The 21,341-nt window shown below is 43.5% G+C and overlaps 1 protein-coding gene across 1 annotated transcript in view; it reads left to right on the forward strand.

Moving 5' to 3' along the window:
* Dip2a (disco interacting protein 2 homolog A) overlaps window positions 1-21,341 on the forward strand; it is a 148,547-nt gene that overhangs the window by 80,132 nt on the left and 47,074 nt on the right. The window contains exons 10-19 of the mRNA XM_023716074.1: window positions 4,861-4,952; window positions 8,440-8,550; window positions 11,307-11,430; window positions 11,784-11,893; window positions 12,311-12,413; window positions 13,847-13,911; window positions 14,062-14,155; window positions 14,762-14,881; window positions 15,771-15,885; window positions 16,790-16,929. Coding sequence (XP_023571842.1) covers window positions 4,861-4,952; window positions 8,440-8,550; window positions 11,307-11,430; window positions 11,784-11,893; window positions 12,311-12,413; window positions 13,847-13,911; window positions 14,062-14,155; window positions 14,762-14,881; window positions 15,771-15,885; window positions 16,790-16,929 — 1,074 coding nt within the window. The remainder of the gene's footprint in view (window positions 1-4,860; window positions 4,953-8,439; window positions 8,551-11,306; window positions 11,431-11,783; window positions 11,894-12,310; window positions 12,414-13,846; window positions 13,912-14,061; window positions 14,156-14,761; window positions 14,882-15,770; window positions 15,886-16,789; window positions 16,930-21,341) is intronic.

The raw sequence follows: 21,341 nt of genomic DNA on the forward strand, positions 1-21,341 counted from the left end.
TATAGGCACATGCCGCCACACCTGGATCCAGCACCAGTTTTTCAGAGGGCTGTAGCAGTTCCTTCCCAGAGCAGCTGTCTTGTGTTCTGTTGTTCCATGTCCTTATCACACTTGGTACTATCTGTGTGTTTGAGTTTTTATTATAAATTAGTGGTTTATAGTGTAGAGTTGTGTGCTGCTTTGCATCATGCATTTAAATTTTTTTTTTTTTTATTGGATACAAGGTTTCACTACGCAGCTCCAGCTCATAGTGATCTTCCTGACTCAGCCACCGCAGCACTGGGATTACAAGCATGTGCCACTATGTTCAGCTTGGGTGGCTGGATCGGCCCAGGATTCCAGCATAGTATGCGGTACCAGGGATCAAACCTGGGTCCTTGCGCTTGCCAGGCATGTGCTTAGACTGCTGAACTACATTTGCATGATGGCTAATGATGCTTTTCATGTGATTTGAGGGTATTTTGAATATTCTCTTTTATTAATTATTTATTTACTTAGAGACATAGTCTCACCAAATTGCTAAATTGCCCAGTTTGGGATTAAACTTGTGATCCTCTTGCTTCAGCCTCCCAGAGTGCTGGGATTATAAACATGAACCACCACACTCAACTTTTAATATTGTTTTATAAACTGTTAAAACCTTTGACTCATTTTTCTGTTTGCTTTGCTGACTTTTCATTTTCATGCATACCTTTTATCAGATGCATGTTTTATAGTCATCTTCTCTCACTGTTTTGCTTGCCTTTTGAAACTTCTCTTTGTTGAACAAAAAGTCTTGATGTAGTCCTCTTTATGTTTTCTCCTTTTTATTGTATTTAGTTTTGTCCTGTTTAGAATGTCTTTGCCAAACTTGAGGTCATAAAGGTATTCTACAAGTCTTTAAAACTCCATTGTTTCCCTTGTGACATTTAAGTGTTTCACTCCATGGAGAAGTTAGCTCTGTGTGTGGTGTGAGGCTGGAATCATTTCCTTCCTTTATTAGTGTCTGGTTGGCTCTGTATCATTTATGGGAAGGCAGTCCTTCCCCCACATACCACAGCATTGCTTTGTCACACGTCAGATAAAAAAATAGACTTGCGGGTGTGTTTCTAGACTGTCTCCTCTGGCAGCTTGTCCACACTCGCAGTTGCCACACTTCCTGAGTCTCAGCATCCGGAACATGTGTTCTCCAGCTCTGTGATTGTTCTGTGAGATTGCATAGGCTGTTCTAGATCCTTTGCATTTCCAAGTCAACTTTAAAACCAGTTTGTCATTTTCCATGAGATTTCCTGTTTGTGTTGATGTTGTATTGAATCTGTACTTAAATTTGCAAATGGTTAGTAATATGGTTATGGAATCTTACAGTTCATGACTGTACAATGCATGTCCCTTTTTATTATTTATTTATTTATTTTTGCAGAACTGGGGATTGAACCCAGGCCCTTGCACTTGCCAGGGAAGCACTTATTCTACTGAGCCATCACCCTGGTCCCCAAACTTTTTATTTGTTTGCAGTACCGGCAATGGAACTCAGGACCTTGCATTTGCCAGGGAGGCAATTAAGCCACTTAGCTATCTTCCTGGCCTGTCCCTTTTTAAAGGTTGCCTTATTTCTCTTACTAATGTTTTCCCACCTTTTTTTTCTTTTTTTGTCTTTTTGAGACAAGGTTTCACTAGGCAATTTAGGCTAGTTTTGAACTCTCTTCATAACCCAGGCTGGCCTTGAACTCTCACCAGTCCTTCTGCCTCAGCCTCCTGATGAGGCATTATATGATGAATGCCATCCTACTCACCAGCATTTCATCAACATGCGCGGCCTTGTTTTCATGGTTTTAAGTACAGAATTCTTGAGCAGTTTTCATTATTCTTTTTGTAAATTTTAAAACCTTTTTCTCCTGAGCCCTCAGAGCTCAGCACATTTCCTGAGGGCCTGTCTATGCTGTGAGACCCCGGGTGGGGGCCTGGTTCACAGATACCCCACACAAACAGCTGTGCCCCCACCCAAGGCTACTCTCTCTGCAGTCTGAACTCTTCTAGTCATCTTTGCCTAGCAACTCTTTGCTGCCTCCAACAGGTGTCTTCTTTACTTCCTACTTGAGGCACGATCACTTAGAATTTATTCCTGTTACATTATATATACAGTAATTCAATCATTGCTATTGAGGAAGGAATATTCCAGAATCTTGTTATGCTGTGTACTGCTGGTGGACAGTTGGTGGCTTCCAACTGGGGCTATTAGAAGCAGTACTATGGAATGAGGGGTGCCATCCTACACATCAGCATGAATTCTCTAGGCTGAATACTTGGGAGTGAAAGTGTCAGTCTGGGATTGTGTGACTTCCTACACTTGCTAGACAGTCTTGCTTTTCCAAGTCACACTTACTTACCAGTGTGTTGTCAGGCTTGATAGTTTCAACTAATCTAGTCAGAGAATCATGCTGTTGCAGTGTGCTATTAATGTGTGTTTTCTTGATAAGTGGATATGTTGGTGTCTTTGTTACTTTCTTATTGTTGGGACAAAATACCTGACACCCAGAGGTTACGGGAAAGGTTTGTTTGGCTCATGATTTTTAGAGGTTTCAGTCCACAGTCAGCCAGTTCCATGGCAAAAACAGCGGGTCAGAGGGGCCTAGTGAAGGAAAGCAGCTCATTACGCGGTGGCCTGGAAATAGAATGAAGAGTGGAGCTGGGAGAGAGATGTGCCCCTTCCAGGCCACGCCCCTTGTGACCACAGGGGCCACCTCCTGTGGGTCCTTTTAGCACCCAACTCTTCTGTAGATACATCCACTCATGCGTGTAACTCCCCACTGTGATCTAGTCACCTTCATATAACTCTACCTCTAAACACATGAGGGCTTGGGGGGACCTTCTAGATTTAAACTGTAAGGGTGGAGATCTTTTCCTATCATTTGGGTGTTCTCTTTGATTTAGTAACTGTTGAATTTCTTTTTTTTTTTTTTTTTTTATGGAATCAGGGATTGAACTCAGGCCCTTGTACTTGCCAGGCAGGTGCTTTTTCTACTGAGCCATCTCCCCAGCCCCTCATATACTTTTTTTTTATGAATATAGAATTACTTTTAGTAAGTCTCTTTTGCCCCGATTTCCAGCCCTTTGTCAGGGGTGTCTTTTCCCTTGTGTGGCTTTGCCTTTCAACTTGTAATGTGGTTCAAGAAATATAAATTCTATCCTGTTTCATGTTTTCTTTCCATTATAAAGAAAAGCCTTTATTATAAAGGCCTCCATTATAAAGTTATTTGTTTAGTTTTGGAAAGAGTTTTGCTTACATTTGTTTGTTTTGTTCACATTTACACAGAACATCCCTGTGGAACTCATCAGTGCATTTTGTTTACAGGGTAGATATGGGTTCCAAGGTTAGTTTTTCAAGGCAGGTCAACACATGTTCATTCTTATCTATAGGAAGGACTATTTGTCCCACTCTGCTGTTGTCCATACTCGTGGGATTTTGCCTTGTCTTTTCTCCCTCTATCTCTCCTTCCCTCCTTCCCTGCCACACTGCCTGCCTGTCTCCATCTTTCCCTCCCTCCCTCCCTGCCCCCTTCCCTTCCATGCAGCAGATTGAACCCAGAACTCTGAGCTACATTTCTAGCACTTTCTATTATTGTTATTTATTTATTTATTTATTTTGAAATGAGGTCACTAAGTTGCCTCAGCTTCCCAGAGTGCTGGTATCACAAATGGGCCTGGTTATCCTGGGCACCATCTTGCAGTTGTCCTTTTACCTGTTGACTGACTGGCCACCCTTATGCCCAGACCAAGCTCTCCTGATAATCGTGATATCCATCACCTATGATCTCAACATCAGAGTTTCCCTTTCCTATCTTTTGCTAGAGCCTTTTAACTGTTTGCCCTACATATTTCAGGGCTAGTTTTAGAATTAGCATGTAGTTTAATATTATTTAAAATGGAATTTGAGCATTCACTCCTAGGGAGTGGCTGTCCATGTCATGCTTGTGCCACAGGAATTTAAGTGGGGTCAAAATTTGATATTTGTGTTAAGTCTTCAAAATACTGTGCAGGGTGAGGTTGAGGCTACTTCAGTTTTGAGGAGTACATTTGAGGACTCCATTACCCCTTCCTCTGTCCACCTCCCCAGACACCCCCACACCTCTCACCTCTCCTCTGTCTTGCCTCCTGTCTTCCTCAGCCGAGCTCTGTATTGTTGAGCCCTCAGCAGGACTGAGTGCTGGACATGGAACCTGCTCCCCAAGACAGTGTGATCATTGGCCACTGAGCCTGGTGTGAGGTCACACACACACCCAGCTCTTCTAAGTAAGCCACAGAGAGGAAGATAGGGCCACCTCATGGAGTGCATGAAGATTGTACAGTACTTGCTACACCTGTCAGTGATGTTGTGAAGGGGTATTTAATGTCATGAGAATGGGTACACAGTGCAAAGTCAGTTAAAAAGGGAAGGATGACATATGGTCCCCTTTCTTGAAAAGTACACATAGACATACATACATATATATGTATATACTTGCTCTGAGTATCACTTTATCTGCTGACTCTCTTATATTCAGAATTCATGTAATGAAATCCTGTTTTTATATTAAGAAAAATACCTTGTTTTTAAGAAAAAAGTTCACTATGCATTGTGCAGAATAGTTATCAGTTGGAAACTGAATTTCTAGTAATAGGTTAAGAGTGTTATAGAGGGCCGGGGAGATAGCTCAGTAGGATAAGCGCTTCTCTGGCAAGCACAAGAGTCTGAGTTCAATCCCCAGTTCCGCACCAAAAAAAAAAAAAAAAAAAAAAAAAAAAAAGAAAAGAGTGTTACAGAGTATGATAATTACAACATTAAAATATTAACTAGAAATTTTTTAATTTTTTACATTGCTTAGTATTTTTATTTCATTCTAGGCAAACTTTGGAGTCGGAGTTTAAAACTGGCTTATACTCTTCTTAACAAACTGACCAATAAGAGTGAACCACTACTTACGCCCGGAGACAGAGTGAGTACCCAGAATGTGGCTTTTTCAGAGGGAACAGAACGCAGACCAAAAGACCTGTTCCACTGAAACCAATTCTGTCAGGTATTAGGGTTATAGCATTAATGCAAGGGACTTGAAGTCAGCCTTGAAAAAATGTTAAATATGGAAAAAGTCTGTGATATAGACTAAAACTGTCATTCTCATTCTCCCATATTATCTGTCCTCTGATTTTTAAAATTACGTTCTATTAACCTCATATAAGTTGATATGAGTAAATTTTAAGTTTCCATATACTAGATTTCATGAGTTAATAGTCCTTACTTTGAAATTCTAAATGTTTTATTTAGAGTAGCTAGGCAACCTCTTCTTGTCTTTCTGCCAAACAGAAGCAAAAGGAACTAGAAGCTGATTTATCCTGTACTGCCCTATATGGTTGGCAGTAATCACATAGGAAAACAAAAAAAAAAAAACAAAACTGAAAATGTAGTCCCTCAGTCACACCAGCCACACATGAAGGGCTTGGCAGCCATGTTTGGCTAGTAGCTGCTGTGTTTGACAGGAGGAAGAGCATTTCCGTCACCATAGAAGGTGCTGTTAGGTTGCGCTGCTGTAAGCAAGCTAAGCAGCCCTTACATTCCAGGTTTGCTGGAAAGCAGGAGAGTGTGGTGAAAACCAACATACAATCCAGCGAGGCCCCTAATGACAAGATAGCCTAGCAGGGAAACAGCAGATTAACAAACTGACACAAAGTTCTGAGAAACTCTTTCAGGGTCTCACCCTTTAGTGTGCTCTGTGGCCAAGCACATTCCAGAAGGAGGAAAAAAGTGAAGAGGGAGAGTGAGAGAGAAAGGAAGGGAAAAAAATTAGATGCAGAACGCAAATTTTTCTAAACATTAGTGTCCCTGGATATCTGAGATGAAGATGAAGATCCATAAATCAACAAAAGGATATGAGGAGGAAAGACCAAGCAGTGGAAGTCAGGAGGAATAATGGGACCAAATTAAAAACTTGATCAAAAAGGCCCAGTGCCAGGCTGATGGTAGGAGTCCAGAAAGAGAAAGGAAAGCAGAAAACAGAATATCTTAGATGATAGCAACACAGAATGCGGTCCTGGACCTAGAGAGCATGAATATGTAGAGTAAAGACAACAGACTCACTCCATAGCACATAACTGCAGTGCTGAGCAGCATCAGGGGTATAGAGAAGAATCGCATAGCTTTGAGGCAGGGGTTGGGGGTCCAGCATATGCAGAGAACTACCAGTCACAGTGGCTTCATGACTTCTAGGTGGTAAAGTTAAAATCGAGTAAAATAATGGTTGAAATCTAGGAGGAGTATAACTTTTAGCCTACAAATCTATTCTTGGACATTCAACAAATGTAAGGATGGTGTAATCATTTTCAGACATGCAAGACTCAAAATAATTTGGCTTGCGGGTATTCTTTCCTGGCAAGTTCCTAGTGCTTCAGCCAAGTGAATGAGTGGTGTCCAAATAAGTGGTGTTTTCTCCATGAGAGAACCACATGGAGGTCCTAGCATGACCCCTGGTAGCAGTCACAGAGTAGCTGGAAGGACCAAGAGGATTGGAGTCTTACATGGGGGTGAAGTGGCAGGCAGTGGGGGCTGGGGAGATGGCTCAGTAGAATAAGCACTTCCCTGGCAAGCACAAGGGCCTAAGTTCAATCCCCGGTTCCACCAAAAAATAAAAATAAAAATAAAATAGAAGTGGTAGGCAGCATCAGCAGGCTGGTTGTTTCTAACATAATGTTGATAAGCATTTGACCTGTGTTTTGGAGCATTTTAGGACAGGTTGGCCAGCACATACAGAAAAAGCAAAGCAAGTAAAGATGACTGGCCACTATCATCAGGAAGATGTATAGCTGGCTGAAGAATATAAACCATGTGAGAATGATGCTTTCTAGTAAGGTGTGCTTATAGATAAGATTTTATGTTATGCTTTAGAATGAGCCTGTAGGAATCCCTGATTTATGTGCTTGAACATGAATCTAAGAATCACATTTATTTCTCTTGGAAAGTGTTCTTGCAAGGATAAAGAGTTCTAGATACTTTCTTGACTTGAAAGAGAACCCATGTAGTTATATTAATCATGAAAAGATCCACATTGGGGCCGGGGAGATGGCTCAGTGGAATAAGTACTTCCCTGGCAAGTGCAAGGGCCTGAGTTCAATCCCCCGTTCCACCAAAAAAAAAAAAAAAAAAAAAAGCCAACTACTTAAAAAAGAAAAGACCCACATGGTCACAGTGAGTTAATCAGAGATTGGTGGCAAATTCTAGCTTCTTTGTTAATTACTTCATAAAAGTGAACAAATAAATTTATTTATAACAAATTCTCTAAAATATTATTTTCTATACTAAACATCTAGTCTAATGTTATAGGTCATATCTTTGGACCAACCATTACCCAATACAGTAAACGAACTTTTAAACAATTGAACTTGTCAGAAACTCCCTCTGTAGATGTACGTACAGAATGAAGATTGATACAGCTTGAATTCTACCTCATGACATGGCAGAGCTCTAGGGTTACCCTCATTTTGTCATCTCCAAGGCCCTATGTTAAGCTTGCTCAGTTAAGCACCTCCCTACCTTACTAGTTAAGGTTTAAAACACAGTTAATACACAGTTATTATAATTTGCTCCTTGTCTACTTTTGAATTGGCAAAACTGATATTTAAGGGTAGTAAAATTCCATAAATAGCTTTAAATTTGACCAGATATTATAAAAACTGGAAATTGAGATAATGGGCAAAGGAAAGGGGGAAGACTACAGGAGGGTAGATATTTATTTACTGACAAGAAGTAAAACACATTTTTAAATATTTCTTAAAATTAAATATAGCAATGCAAACATAATATTTAAAATATAAGAATAAATAACAAAAGAAAGATCTAGATACAAAATATTTTTAAATGATTATTTTAGAGAGTGATAAAAGTGGGGCATTAAAAAAAATGGGGCATGTGGCTATTGTTTATTAGCATTTTTGTCATTTTAAACAATTTTTGGAATATTTGATACAGATGGAAAAATAAGTGAAATAAAGAAGAACTGATAATCTATGTAGAGCCCTGTGCAGAGGGAGGGCCTAGAGTGTGTGGGACTGGAGAAGCTGGTGCTCAGGTCTTCCCTGTCCACATCCTATGCACATAGCTTCGAATCCTGGGTAGATCTGTTCACTGAGAACTTTTGAGTGTAGGGTGGTTGCTTTTTTGGAAGCTGTTATTTTAGATGTAATTTGCTCTTTGTCCACTTTTGAATTGGTAAAACTGATGGTAAATGACAGCTGGTGTCGACAGAAACTGGATATAGTTCTCCAGCCAACATAGGCTAAAGACTAAGAATTAATTCCAAGATTAGGTTTTCCGAAATGAACTTTGGGAACCAAAAAAAGTGAAATGTCCAAGTCCCATTTGGTCAAGAGAGATTTTATAAGTTAAAAAGAATCATTCTTTAATAGATTTTATAACTTTTCTTTGTACTATTGTAGGTGGCACTCGTGTTTCCAAATAGTGATCCCGTGATGTTCATGGTTGCATTTTATGGGTGTCTCCTGGCGGAGCTGGTTCCTGTCCCCATAGAAGTGCCGTTAACAAGAAAGGTACCAAACTTGTGCCAGACCTAAGGCTGTCTCCTGCAGTTCTTTCTGCTCTGGGTACTCCAGGCTGCGGTGCTCCCTTCTCTTTCCCTCTGAGGTGCAGCTGGGCAGCCAGAGGCTCCTATGAGATTGTCAGTGGCAAATGAGCGAGGCAGGACGCCAAGAGCACTTAGATACAGTTTGTCTGCAGACTCCTTGTTGGCGCATATTCCAGGTGCGCTCTGGTTAGGTGAACTATCCTATCACCCATTTGAATTTCCCAACAGAAATGATGGGCATATTTCCCCTTCAGCGGTTGTGGAGGACCACCTGAGCTGCTCTCCTTAAAAAACGAGCAGTCGTCTCCATTTTGGATGAACCTAATCCTATTTCATTACATTGATACGTACAGAGCTGGCTGGGACTTCTCTTTATCCTTTCACTTGGCCTTAAGCAGTGCATGTTGGTCTGGCTGGGGTGCTGGTGGTGGTCTTTGAAGACCACAGGTGTTTCCCTGATAACCCATACCTGCTGCTCTTTGATATGAGCCGGGTTGAGACAGGACAAAGAGCCAAATGCTCCACACTGTCGGCTGAGATGGAGCCTGCAGATCGAGGCAATGACTTCCTGGGGCTTGAAAGATTACACTTCAGAGCTACAGCACCAAACCTCAAAACATTAGATACCATCTCAGTGGTATAATATAAATTACTTTTTCTGCATATCCTTTCTGCATATGACAGAGGTAAATGCAGGTCACCAACCTAGGTCAGCTCACATTATTCACCTACTTCCCACAGTTCTCAGTCATCCTTCCTCAAGCCACTCCTCCTTCATGACTGAATAAAAGTTAGGTTCGGGCCTGGATTGGCCCTCTTGTTCTAGAAAGCCATCTTTGTGGCTGGACTTAGGACCCCTTGGCCCCCCATAATTATAAATATGCTTTAGTGTCTTTATTTTCTCCATGGATTGCACTGGGAGTGGTAGATTAGAGTTAACTTGGTGGGATTCCAATAATATATTTTTGGGATTACAAATACAGACTTCTTGGACCAAGATGAGGACCAGGAAAAGCTTCCTACAAATGGTCAGAGTTTGTGATTTAACCAGATTTTGATGAGCATTTATTCAAAACCATATGATTGTTGATGATTTTAGTTTTGAATAAGCTAAATGAAAATTCTTGTACATTCTGTTTACTTATGAGAAATGGTAGTTTCATTGCTGATAAGTTATTAATGTGGAGGATTTGCTCCTGTTCTAGGTAGCCATACCATTTTAGATACAAATATCAGTGACTGATTATCGAAACATATCTCTGTAGAAGTTGAGTTTTCTATCACCCTGTCTCATTTACTCTTCTCTTGTTGCTGGGACAAATACCTGACATTCAAAATGAAGGAAGAAAAGGTTTCTTTAGCTCACAGGGGCCCTGACCATTAGCTCAGTTGTTTAAGTGCCTGCTTAAGCAAAGCAGTCAGGCTCAGAATTCTGTGGTTCAATCCCCAGATCCTCATGCCTTACCAGACCTGCCCTTAAGGCATCCTGAGCAGGCCAAAAAAAAATCCTTTTTATTTTACTCACAGTTACCGGAGGTTTCAGTCCATATTCAACAGGGTCCAAGGCAGAGCAACACATAGCAGAAAGTAACCTTGCCAGGAGGCAAAGAGCAAGACAGCAAGGGAGGGGTAGTAGCAGCTCAAGCAGCTAGCTTCTCTCCCTTCCTTATATTGTAATGCAGATCACACCCACAATAATCAATCACAAACTCCAACAGGCGCCTCTTGACTGCATGAGGCTTTGAGGGAACACCTATAACAAACCATAACACACCCTATCCCTGTGTTCGAGGTGCTAAAGTGAACACTTCGAATAACCAGTGTATAAGATTCCCTCAAATAAAATTGGTAAATAAACATCAGGTGTTTGAATACAGTGTTTCTTAAGAAAGAGACTAGAGATTTATGAAACTCATATGGGGAAAATGATAGAGTTTGGATGGAGGATAGGCACAAAGGAAAACTTGCGTGAAAGGAGAGGTGTTCCTGTGTGGAAATGATTACTCTTGTTGCATCAGGTCTCCCTGATTAGTTTGGAAATTTCAAACATGACTCTATAATAGAAATTTCAATGGCATTATTTTTAGAGTTCAGTAAAATGCTTTTTAAATATCTTTTTTAAGAATAAACTTCAGGGCTAAGTGCCTGTCTGGTAAGCACAGGGTCCTGAGTTTAATCCCCTATACCGCAAAAAAAAAAAAAAAGAATAAACTTCAAAGGGCCAGCCAAATAGCTCAGCAGATTAAAGTGCCTGCAAGCAGGCTTAGTGGCTGGGGCTTCGATCCCCAAGCCTGCCATACTGGCCCCGCCCCCAGGGTACCCTGAGATGGTGATTGAGACTGGGCATGGTGGCACGGACCTGTAATCCCAGCTCTTGGGAGGCTGTAAACAGGTGGATTACTATGAGTCTGATCTAGTAGTGAGACCCTGAACACCCTGTATGCTCTTCCCTAAAATACAGGAAAAAAAAAGAATAAACTTCAAAAAATTAGCCCACTATCTAGGGCATCATATTTCATTGCAAAAACAAAAATGTCTTTAAACTTAAAAATAATTGTCATAGTTTATGAATTATTTCCATGAAAATGCAGTTATATATCAGTAGTAGGCTAGTGAAGGAAAGAGCTCTGTTCTCGGTTATGGCATGGAGTGCTGGTGGCACTGGTGGCTGGATGTGGCTCCTTATAGCCTCCCATTTCACTGTGGTTGCTATTTCTGCAGGATGCAGGCAGCCAGCAGGTCGGGTTTCTGCTGGGCAGCTGTGGAGTCACCCTTGCTCTCACTACAGATGCTTGTCAGAAGGGCCTGCCCAAGGCACAGACAGGAGAAGTGGCCACTTTCAAAGGTATGGGCCCCCAGGGACACTGAAGAGTCGGGGCTTTGGCTTCTGTTAACCTGCACCCTCTAGGAATAGCAGTCCAGAAATGAAACAGTGCAGTGCTGATAGGTCTTCATCAGAAGTTATACCTTGTTCAAGGCCCTGGATCTTGGTTGGTATCTACTTCAGTATCTCCCCCTGTGCTGTCCATTGTGGTGATCTTTGACCAGATGTGCCTATGTAAATCAAAATGAATAAGACTAAAATTTGAGTTCCTAAGTTCCCCAAGACTGGTGACTACATGTAGGACACAGGCTCCAAGTGTGGAGAGTAGAGCCTTCTGACTGCCCGTGATGCATGTTCCCTGTCTGCTGTCATAGGCTGGCCTCCCCTTGCCTGGCTGGTGATTGATGGGAAGCATCTGGCCAAGCCCCCCAAGGACTGGCACCCTCTGGCCCAGGACACACAGGCTGGGACTGCCTACATTGAGGTAAAGGTGCTGCTCAGCACACAGACATGTCCCCATAGACTTGAGGTTTTTCATATGAAGATAGCTGCTTTTTTTTTTTCCTTCTTTCTTTAAGGCAGAGTTCTCATTTTAACTGTGCTCCAAGAAGTACATAGTGCTATGTACAATTTCTGTATTCAGATCCTTTCAAGTTTTACTTTGGCCTCCTTCCCCTCTTGCTGGGTCCCAGGAGTGCAGACAGCAACAGTACAGCATGTGCCCTCATCCCTTGGGCACCTGTGCTCTGGATACCTTAGAACTGGGGTGTGAAGTACTTCAGGTGGCCAGTGGTGGAGAAACAACCTCAGCTGCTGCTTTAAAATTTCTTTCAGCCTCCCTTCTGCCCACTGTGCTTTCTGGAAATACTATATAACATTGTTTTCCTTTGAAATCTTACAGTATAAAACCAGCAAAGAAGGCAGCACAGTGGGTATCACGGTTTCCCATGCGTCTCTACTGGCACAGTGCCGGGCACTGACCCAGGCATGCGGATATTCAGAAGGTAAGGGTGCAGGTGGGTGCCAGCTCCTCCTGCCTTGCATAGATCTGACGTACTCGATCACACCCTGGGTACTGTTACTCCCATGTGGCACCCAGCCTGGGTCGTGCCTTTGTCCTTTGGTCTGGCTATGCTGCCCAGGGATGCTGCTGTCCTGTGGCATGGCAGGCTCTCTGCTCAGGAGCGCAAGGTGTCTCGTTGAGCCTGAGGAGCCCCACTAGGGCTCTCTTAAGTCAGATCGTGTGCATATTGATTTAGGGAACATGAACCTACAAACCAGTGATGTATTTACACAGTGGGTTGGTTTATCCTGAGGTACTGAAGGGTTGCATGTGTTGCATTATGAAGGGTGGAAAACTGCTTGAGACATGTTTGCTTTCATGTTATCTGTGAAGGTGGTCTTGGCTTAAGCTCTCCTGCATGTAAACACTTCAGTGGAATCTGTCTGGTCATCATTTGTCACTTGGTAAAGTATAGTACAGACGGTTCCCAATTTACTGTTAAACATCAGATATTTAACTTAGAGAAATACTTTTAAATTAATATTTTATAGTGATAGATGATTATATGTTTATGGAATATAGTATGAAAACTTTTAAAAACTGTAAAACTATACTCATGGTAGTTTTCTTACATTGCAATGCTAGAATTGAATAAAACTGGAAAGTAAAATTGGGTGTTTATTTAAATGTTTACAATATACTAGATTTCTGTGGAGATTTGAAGAAGGATTTCAGACATTTCCAAGGGTTTTAATAATTTTAAGTTAGATCTATCAAATCACATTCTGTGGGTTCTTTCCTCTCAGCTGTAATGTAATTACCTTTAATTTGGATTCTGTAGCTGACAAGACAGGGCATTGTACCATTGATATTCAGAGTGTAGCAGCACTTCCTGGCACATAAATCAGAACCCTTTGTTCAGCCTGGCTCTGTGTTAGGAACCCCTGGGGGAATGATGGCCTTTGGAGAGGAGCCAGATCTGTCCGAGCCTTGGACGCTATCTCCTCCCTGTGTGAGGTGGCAGCCAGAAGACTTGGCTGGGGCTGAGCAGAGGGTTGTGCAAGTATCTGAAGGAGACACAGCCTCTGGGTGTGAGAGCTAGGGGTGGAGGGGCCTCGCTCAGTGTGACACTTGAGAAATGAGAGTGTCCATGGTGAAGTGTATGGTGATATCATAATTGCTTTAGTACATGATATTCCCTGTGGCTTCAGATTCATGAGGATTATCCTGTATTTCAGTCCAAGATCATATGTTTCCAGTAATTTCATTAGATAATAAAGATTATTCAGTTGTTGGTGCATGGTGTTTGGAAATGCTGTACCTACTTTCTTAAACCCTTACATGTTTGTGATATACCCATCTTAGAATTTCTCTAGAAAATGTGCAGTTTGCAAAGTGCTACTCATTGGTTTAACCTTCTTTGTCTGCTTTCAGCTGAGACATTAACAAATGTGTTGGACTTCAAAAGGGATGCTGGTCTGTGGCATGGAGTGTTAACAGTGAGTGTTGTTTGCTAATGACTGGCTTTGTACCTAGCAGTGAGCCAAGCCTCTGGAATATAGATGTGAGGGTGTGTTGGTTTGGTATTGCTTTTCTGGTGTGGCTTGATTCTGCTTATCCTGGTGGGTTTATCTTTCTTTCTCTCTCAGAGTGTCATGAATAGGATGCACGTGGTCAGCATCCCTTATGCACTGATGAAGGTCAATCCACTCTCCTGGATTCAGAAAGTGTGTTCCTACAAAGGTGATGCATGCCTCCCTTGGCTCACCCTTCTGTAAGAAATCTCAGAGGAACAAAGGCAGTATGTAGAACTGCAGTGTGGGTGAGGAGCCCCAGCCACCTGTGCTGGTGTGCCTGCCTGTAGTGACAGTGGTGCTCCACCAGGTCTCTAGGACAGCACCCAAGTGCAGTAGTGTGTGCTTGTCCTGTCCTGTGGAGAAGTGGTTGGGACCCACTGGACAGTGCAGTCAGCACTAAGGGCCAAGTCCATGTGCTCAAATCTCAGGGTTCTTTCACCTCACAACCTGGTAACTAGGTGATATAGTGGTGCAGGCAGTGGGGAATGGAATGAGATAAAATGAGGAGATGGGCACAGCCCAAAAGAGAGCTTCTGAGAAAAAACAAAGTTGAAAATGCCCGTATGGATTGCATCCACATTATATCAAAGTTAACATCCAAAGGCAGAGGACTGAGGACTAAAGTAGGTCATATAGCACATGAGAAAGTGCTGCAGACAAGTTATGTGACCTGGGACAGCAGGACCTATGCCCTCTGTGCTACCTCTCTGCTTGAGTCTGGAGTGTCAAGGTGCCTACCGTCGCAGTGACACAGATGGTGCCCTCTCTGCAGCCCGAGCCGCACTGGTGAAGTCTCGTGACATGCACTGGTCACTCCTAGCTCAGCGAGGCCAGAGGGATGTCAGCCTCAGCTCCCTGCGCATGCTGATTGTGGCCGATGGTGCCAACCCATGTGAGTAGATCCTCTTGTTCAGGGCATGAGGGACAGATGGGCATCCTGAAGGATAGCAGGTGAACAGCATGTCAAGGCTGATAGGAGAGCTGCATGTATTTCAGGGAACATGGACAGTATATAGCCACAGCAGGATTGCCAGTGGCCACAGAAGGCACTGGGAGTGGGGGTGCACTCATCGGATCTGCACTCAGATCCGATGGTGCAGACTGATGTGTCTGAGCAGGAACGTTTCCTTGGAAGACATCTCCTCCCTTAAGAACACAAAGTCTTAGAGCCACTATGAATTACTCCTTTTTGTTCTGTCCTATGTTACAAGATATTTATGATGAGTTTTTTGGGTCCCAGTGGTACTAGGGTGGTGGCACCTTGAATTCTGGGAGTTCACACTTTAACATCCACTCCTTAGGCCTGCCATTCTAAGTCACCCTACGGTGACAAGAGCTTCCACAGAAGAGAAGATGTTGAAGGAGAGGGGGGACAGTTCTTGGGTAGATGCAGAAGTGACTCTGCAGCCAGCCATGCAAACTGTACAGCTCTGAGGGCACTGTAGACTTCAGGCATCCAAGTTGGGGATTTTGGGGACATGGAAGGTTTGAGCCACAGATTTGCTCAGTTGCCCTAGAGACTCTGTGGCCCATGACATGAAGGAGGCTATTTTTTAGAAGGCAGCTAAGGGCAGGGCCTCAGGAACATACCAGGCTGACAGGAATTTCTAGTCTCTTAGGCTCTGCTGCTCTGGAGTGTAGCTTGCCTTGTGGCAGGCTTGCTGCAGGTGGAACAAAGAAAATGTTTGCAGACACCAGAGCTGTATGGTATCCTGGAGATTTGGTGTTGCCCTCTGGGTGCTGGCTCCAGTTTCCTCTCATGGTCCTTTTGCTTTGCACAGGGTCTATATCTTCCTGTGATGCCTTCCTCAATGTGTTCCAGTGCAGAGGCCTGAGGCCAGAGGCCATCTGCCCTTGTGCTTGTTCTCCAGAGGGCCTGACAGTTGCCATCCGCAGGTAACTTGTCACCTACTGCATCTTGGGAGCACTCAGTTGCTAACTCATTTCTAACAATAGGAGTCTCAAGGCAGTACCTGTTCCCATCAGTGTGCCAGCCCACTGGTGTGGGCCACAGCAGTGGTGTGGTCCAGACCCCATGCCCTCCCCAGCCTAGACTTGCACACAGAGTTAGGTCCTTGGACTGAGTATGGGGTTCTTGCAGTGTGCTGGCTTATTTTCCTAAGTACTTTTTTCCACATCAAGAAGAAGTTGCCATGCTGTCTTTAGCTATAGTAAACCTGTAAGTAAGGAACTGCCCTTCACTCTGAGGGAGGTGCCCTTAGCCATGGGGTTTGTCCAGCACCTGCCACCCCCACACCCAGTGCTGCTCCTGGTTTTCCTGATGCTGTGGCTAATGGCTCACCCCAGCTTTCAAAGCTTAGAATGGTGCCATTGTATTTCCTCCAGTGTCATTTGTAGGACTGAGGTCTGGAAAGGGCTCTGCTAGGCCACTGTGGTATAGGGAGATGGAGTCTGGAACTATGGGGCTTTCAAAGCTCTGCATATGACATCTCAGATCCTCTCCTTTTTGTCCCTTGAGTGAGTCACAGCCTGGTGACCCTTGCTGGTCATTCTGCTCACCTGGTGAATACCCCAAGATGACCAGTAGAAACTGAGTACTTTGAATGACCTTCCTGGGCTGTGGAATGGCACCCCTTGCCCTGCAGCCATAGCCACCTCCAAGCACACACTGAAGAAATGTTTGGATCCTTCGTCTTGAAGTCAGTAGGACATACAAGTTCCTGACATTGGCATTTCTTTGGTGTGGAATTGTGGTGTGGCTAAGGTGTGCCATCAGTGCCCTTTCCTTCAAGGGTCATCCAGCCCCTACTCAGGTAGCCTGCTGGTGCTCATATTCCAGACCACCTGACCTGGGCGGACCTCCTCCAAGAAAAGCTGTTCTGTCAATGAATGGCCTGAGCTACGGTGTGATCAGAGTTGACACTGAAGAGAAGTTGTCAGTCCTGACTGTTCAGGATGTTGGCCAGGTGATGCCTGGAGGTAAGAAGCAACCAGATGTATCTGTATCGTGTAACGAATTGATACAATAAGCAGGGTCAACAATGCTACAGGCTTTGTAGTGCTGTTCTAGAAACATGCATACAAGTAAGATTTCCTTTAAAAATGTTCAGCTTATAAGATATTTTTCAACATTTTGTCTCATTGTATTGAATTGAAAGATAAGCAGAACTATAGGCATGTCTATGGCCTGTGAAATTGCTTTGCAGTTCTTTGATGCTGGTGCATGGAGGTGGCAGCTTACTGCTAACCAGGCAGGTGGTCCTCAAGCCTCACACCTGTTAAGGCATTTAACCCCTAGCAACCTGTTCAGAGCACCTCTGAGGAAAAGATAGTATCTGTGAACAACTTGATGACTAAGTTAACTGAGTAGGTTGTATCAAGTACACATGGTAGGAGCCTGATAGAGAAGCCTCTTGGAAATTCCTGTGCATTCTAGCAAAATCCACATGAGCCCTCTCAAGAGGTTGGACCCAGGGGTCCTAAAAGTCATAGTCTGTTGGGGGTATCCCTACCAGCCCTCAAGATAGGGGGTGATAGGGTGGTCTCCCTGCAGATGCAAAGTTCCACTGAGGAAATAAGGCAGAGCGAGGAAATAGGGAAGGCCTGAAGCCACAGCGATACTCAGGAGTGGGAGATTCATACTGCTCTGTGGTTGTTCCTCACTGCAACTTCACACTGCTGCTCAAACTCCTCTCTTCCTGTGACAGCCCCTCTGGGGCTTACAGGTGACTTTACCTCACAAAAGAAGGATGAGTCTTGTAGAATGCTTGAACCTGTGGATTAAACATTTTTAAGAATACCAGAGAATAAAGCCTCAACATATGTACTTATTATGACTACAAGTAACTCTTGAAAGCTTGGTGGAAAATGTGATGGGTAATTATTTTGAATAAGTAGAGAAAATGCCCATAGGTACACTCATTTTCTTTTTTCTGTATCACTGTAGATTACAACAGGACATACACATTGAGCTCTGGCACGTGTCTGTACACAGTGCTCAGTGACCCCCTAGGTGTGTGTGTACAGTTACATCTGGGCATATGTGTACCATGAACCCTAGGTGTGTGCATGTACACAGTAACCTGTAGGCATGTATGTGTGCAATGACTTCCAAGCATATTTGAGTACACAGTGACCCACAGGTGTGTACCTGCACAGTGCCCCTAGGGAGGTATGTACATGTACACAATGAACCAGAGAGGGAACTACAGCTTTCCAGTCATATCCCTGGTGACCCGTCTCTTCCAGGCAGCCCCACCTCCTCATAGTGTATTCAGCTATGGATTTATCAGTGGATTAATCTGATGAGTGTACTGCTTCCGTGATCCATTCTATTCCAGATCCCTATCTCTGAACACATGAGATTTCTAACACATGTGACACTTTCCATCTAAATCATACATTTTGTACTCTGATCCACAAAAAACCTACGTCCATATTTTTATTCATAATGCACTACATCTGTCTCTAAGAGACACCAAAGTTTTAACAGTACCAGCATTGCTGAAAAGTCCAAGTCCAAAGTCTCCTCAGAGATTCAAGGTAAATTATTAGTTGTAAACCCCTGTAAAAATTAGGAAGTAAATACTCATAACACACAATGGCATAGGTGAAACATTCCCATCCCAAAAGGGAGAAACTGGGATATAGAAAAGAATGTTACTAAAGCAAGACCAAAAACCAGCAGAGCAAATGTTAAATCCTGCAGCTCTGTATCCAGCACCTAGGGCAAGTTGTGGCACGATGTGAGCTCTTTGGGGCCTGGCTTTGCTACTTGTGGCTTCTCTATGCCATTGCTGACTGCAGCCCACATGACAGTTTTCCCGGGCAGGCTCCACTCACTACCTGTGGATTTCTTCAGCAGATATTCCATGTTCCTGCAATCTCTACTATATTTTTGGTTTCACTCTCACAGCTTCACTAAGAATATACTACCTGACCTCCCAGGCCTTCTGCTACAATCAGGGTAGACACCTCCATGATCCTATAAGTCTTGAATTCTGCATGCTTGTAAAGCCACCATCATGTAGGTGATGCCAAGGTCTGCTGCCAGTGGAAACAATAAACAGGCCCCTTTGAATCATGACTGCAGAGATCTGTGAGCCCCTTCAAGGTGAAATGAATCCTGAAGAACCAATTCCCCAGGTAGCCTTCTTAATAGGAACTCTCTTCTTAAATGAAAGCTTTATAGCTTTGTACCTTTGACCTTTCAAAGGGTAGGGTATTTCTGATTCCTGAGATGCCTTTCAGCCATCCTTCCTATTGTCCTCATGAAAAGTACTTGACTGGCTTTATTTATTTAGCAGAACCAGAGATTGAACTCAGGCCCTTGTGCTTGCCAGGCAAATGCTTATTCTATTGAGCTGTCTCCCCTGCTTTTTCAGCAGCTAAGCTCAAACTGACCCCAGCTTCATAGGCACTTCCTTTCCGGCTACCAACAAGATTTCTCCAGTTATTTAGCTCTGCTTTCTGTTCCTGCTTCTTATTATAAATCTTGCTTTAAAAGAGTCAGCAGAACTCATGTCAAAGCCTTGAGTTGCCTTGAAATTTCTTTCACCAGATTGATTAGTCCACCACCCTTAATCTCAGGATTTGAGCAAAATGTACACACATACTCTGCCAGGGCATTATACACATACCTCTAATCCAACTGCCAATGGACCCTTTGTTCTCAGTTGAAACCTGAGCTTGACCTTTATTATCTGCATTTCTAGCAGCATTCTGGTCTTCTAAGCTCAATTAAAGTCTCCTGTTAAGTCAGTTTACAACATTCTAGGGCTTCTCTAGCCAACATATTTAAACCTTCCTAAACGTCTGTGAAGCAGTTCCGAAAGCTTCTGCACTGATGGTCAGGTATTGTCACAGGAACAACTGGTACCACTTTCTATCTTAGTCACTTTCTTGTTGCTGGCACAAAATACCAGTCTCAGTTACTTTTCTCTCATTGCTGGGAGAAAATACTTGATGCCCAAAATTAAGGAAGGAGAAGTTTATTTAGCTCACAATTTTTGTGGAGGTATCAGTCCATACTCAGCTGGCTCCAAGGCAGAGAGACGCATGGCAGAGGACGGCAGAAAACAGTAAAAACCACAAGAGCAAAAAGGGAGGAGTGGTGGCAGCAAGGCTCTCTCCCTTCCTTATGTTGCATTTAGGCTATCTGCTCCAGAATGGGTGTAGTGCTCACATCCATAATCCCAGCAGCGTTTACACACATAATCCCAGCATTGGGTCATGAATTAATCACAAACTCTAGAAGTCCACCCCATGACTACATAAGGCTTTGGGGGCACACCTAGACAGCTTAAAGAACTTTATTCGGGCTTATGGTTTCAGTCCACGATTGGCTGGCTCCAAGGCAGAAAGAGCATGATAGAAGGACATGGCAAAGGAAAAGGTAATCCTTAGCAGGCAGAAAGCAGGAATGGGAGAAGCTAGAGAGGGAGACCTGATAACACATTCAGCTACGGATTTACCAGTGAGTCAGTCCTCTGACAAGTGTACACCTTCATGATCTGCTTACTTTCCAGAAGCCCCATTCTGAACACATGAAGGGTATTTTATGTCTAAACCATAATATAGTTACTTCTCTAGATGTGTGTATGCAGTAACTTCTAGGTGTGTGTGTGTACGTGTGTACAGTAACTTATTTGATGTATGATCACTACTAGATGTGCATATGCACATGCCATGTCCCACCATGTGTGTGTGTATGTGTGTGACAGAGCCTCTCAGGCCTATGTATATGCACAGTGCTTCCAGGTACGTGTGTATGCACAAAGCCTCCCAGGCGTGTGTGTGCATGTAGTGAACCTAGGTATGTGTGTGCAGTGTCCCACCAGGGCATGTGTGTACACAGTGCCCCCAGGTGCTTGTATGCATATGAGGATGCCAGGGGTGTATATGTGTGTGTGTACATGCAAAGTGCCCACGGGTGTGTGTGCAGTGCCCTCCAGGGTTTCCTGTTTTCTCAGCCCTTCTATTGTTCCTTCCTGTGCCCTGGCTGACAGTAGTGACCAATTGCAGTGGTTCCCTGTATCTACAGTTTTACACAACCTTCCACTGTTAGTGCCACAGTTTGGGGGCAATATGAAGTAGAATGTTAGGGGGATGTTCCTTTTCATGATTTTAATTCTGTCTCCATGCATGCTTAAGAGTGTTGTAAGGAGCTGGCTCTGATATGTGGTGAAACACATCAACACCTCTCTGCACTTCAGCTGAGTACCTCTAGCCTTCTCTGTCCTTACCTGAGAGGAACCTCCTGATGGCTAGGAGTTACAGCCTGAAGGATGTGTTGTATATTTTTAACCCTAGGGGCTTGCACATGCTAAGCAAGTGCTCTACCACCTATCTACATCCCTTTCACATTTTATTTTTAGATGAAGTAAAACTTA

The sequence above is a fragment of the Octodon degus genome, unplaced genomic scaffold, assembly GCF_000260255.1.
Source record: "Octodon degus isolate 3935 unplaced genomic scaffold, OctDeg1.0 scaffold00045, whole genome shotgun sequence".
NCBI classification, from domain to species: domain Eukaryota; kingdom Metazoa; phylum Chordata; class Mammalia; order Rodentia; family Octodontidae; genus Octodon; species Octodon degus.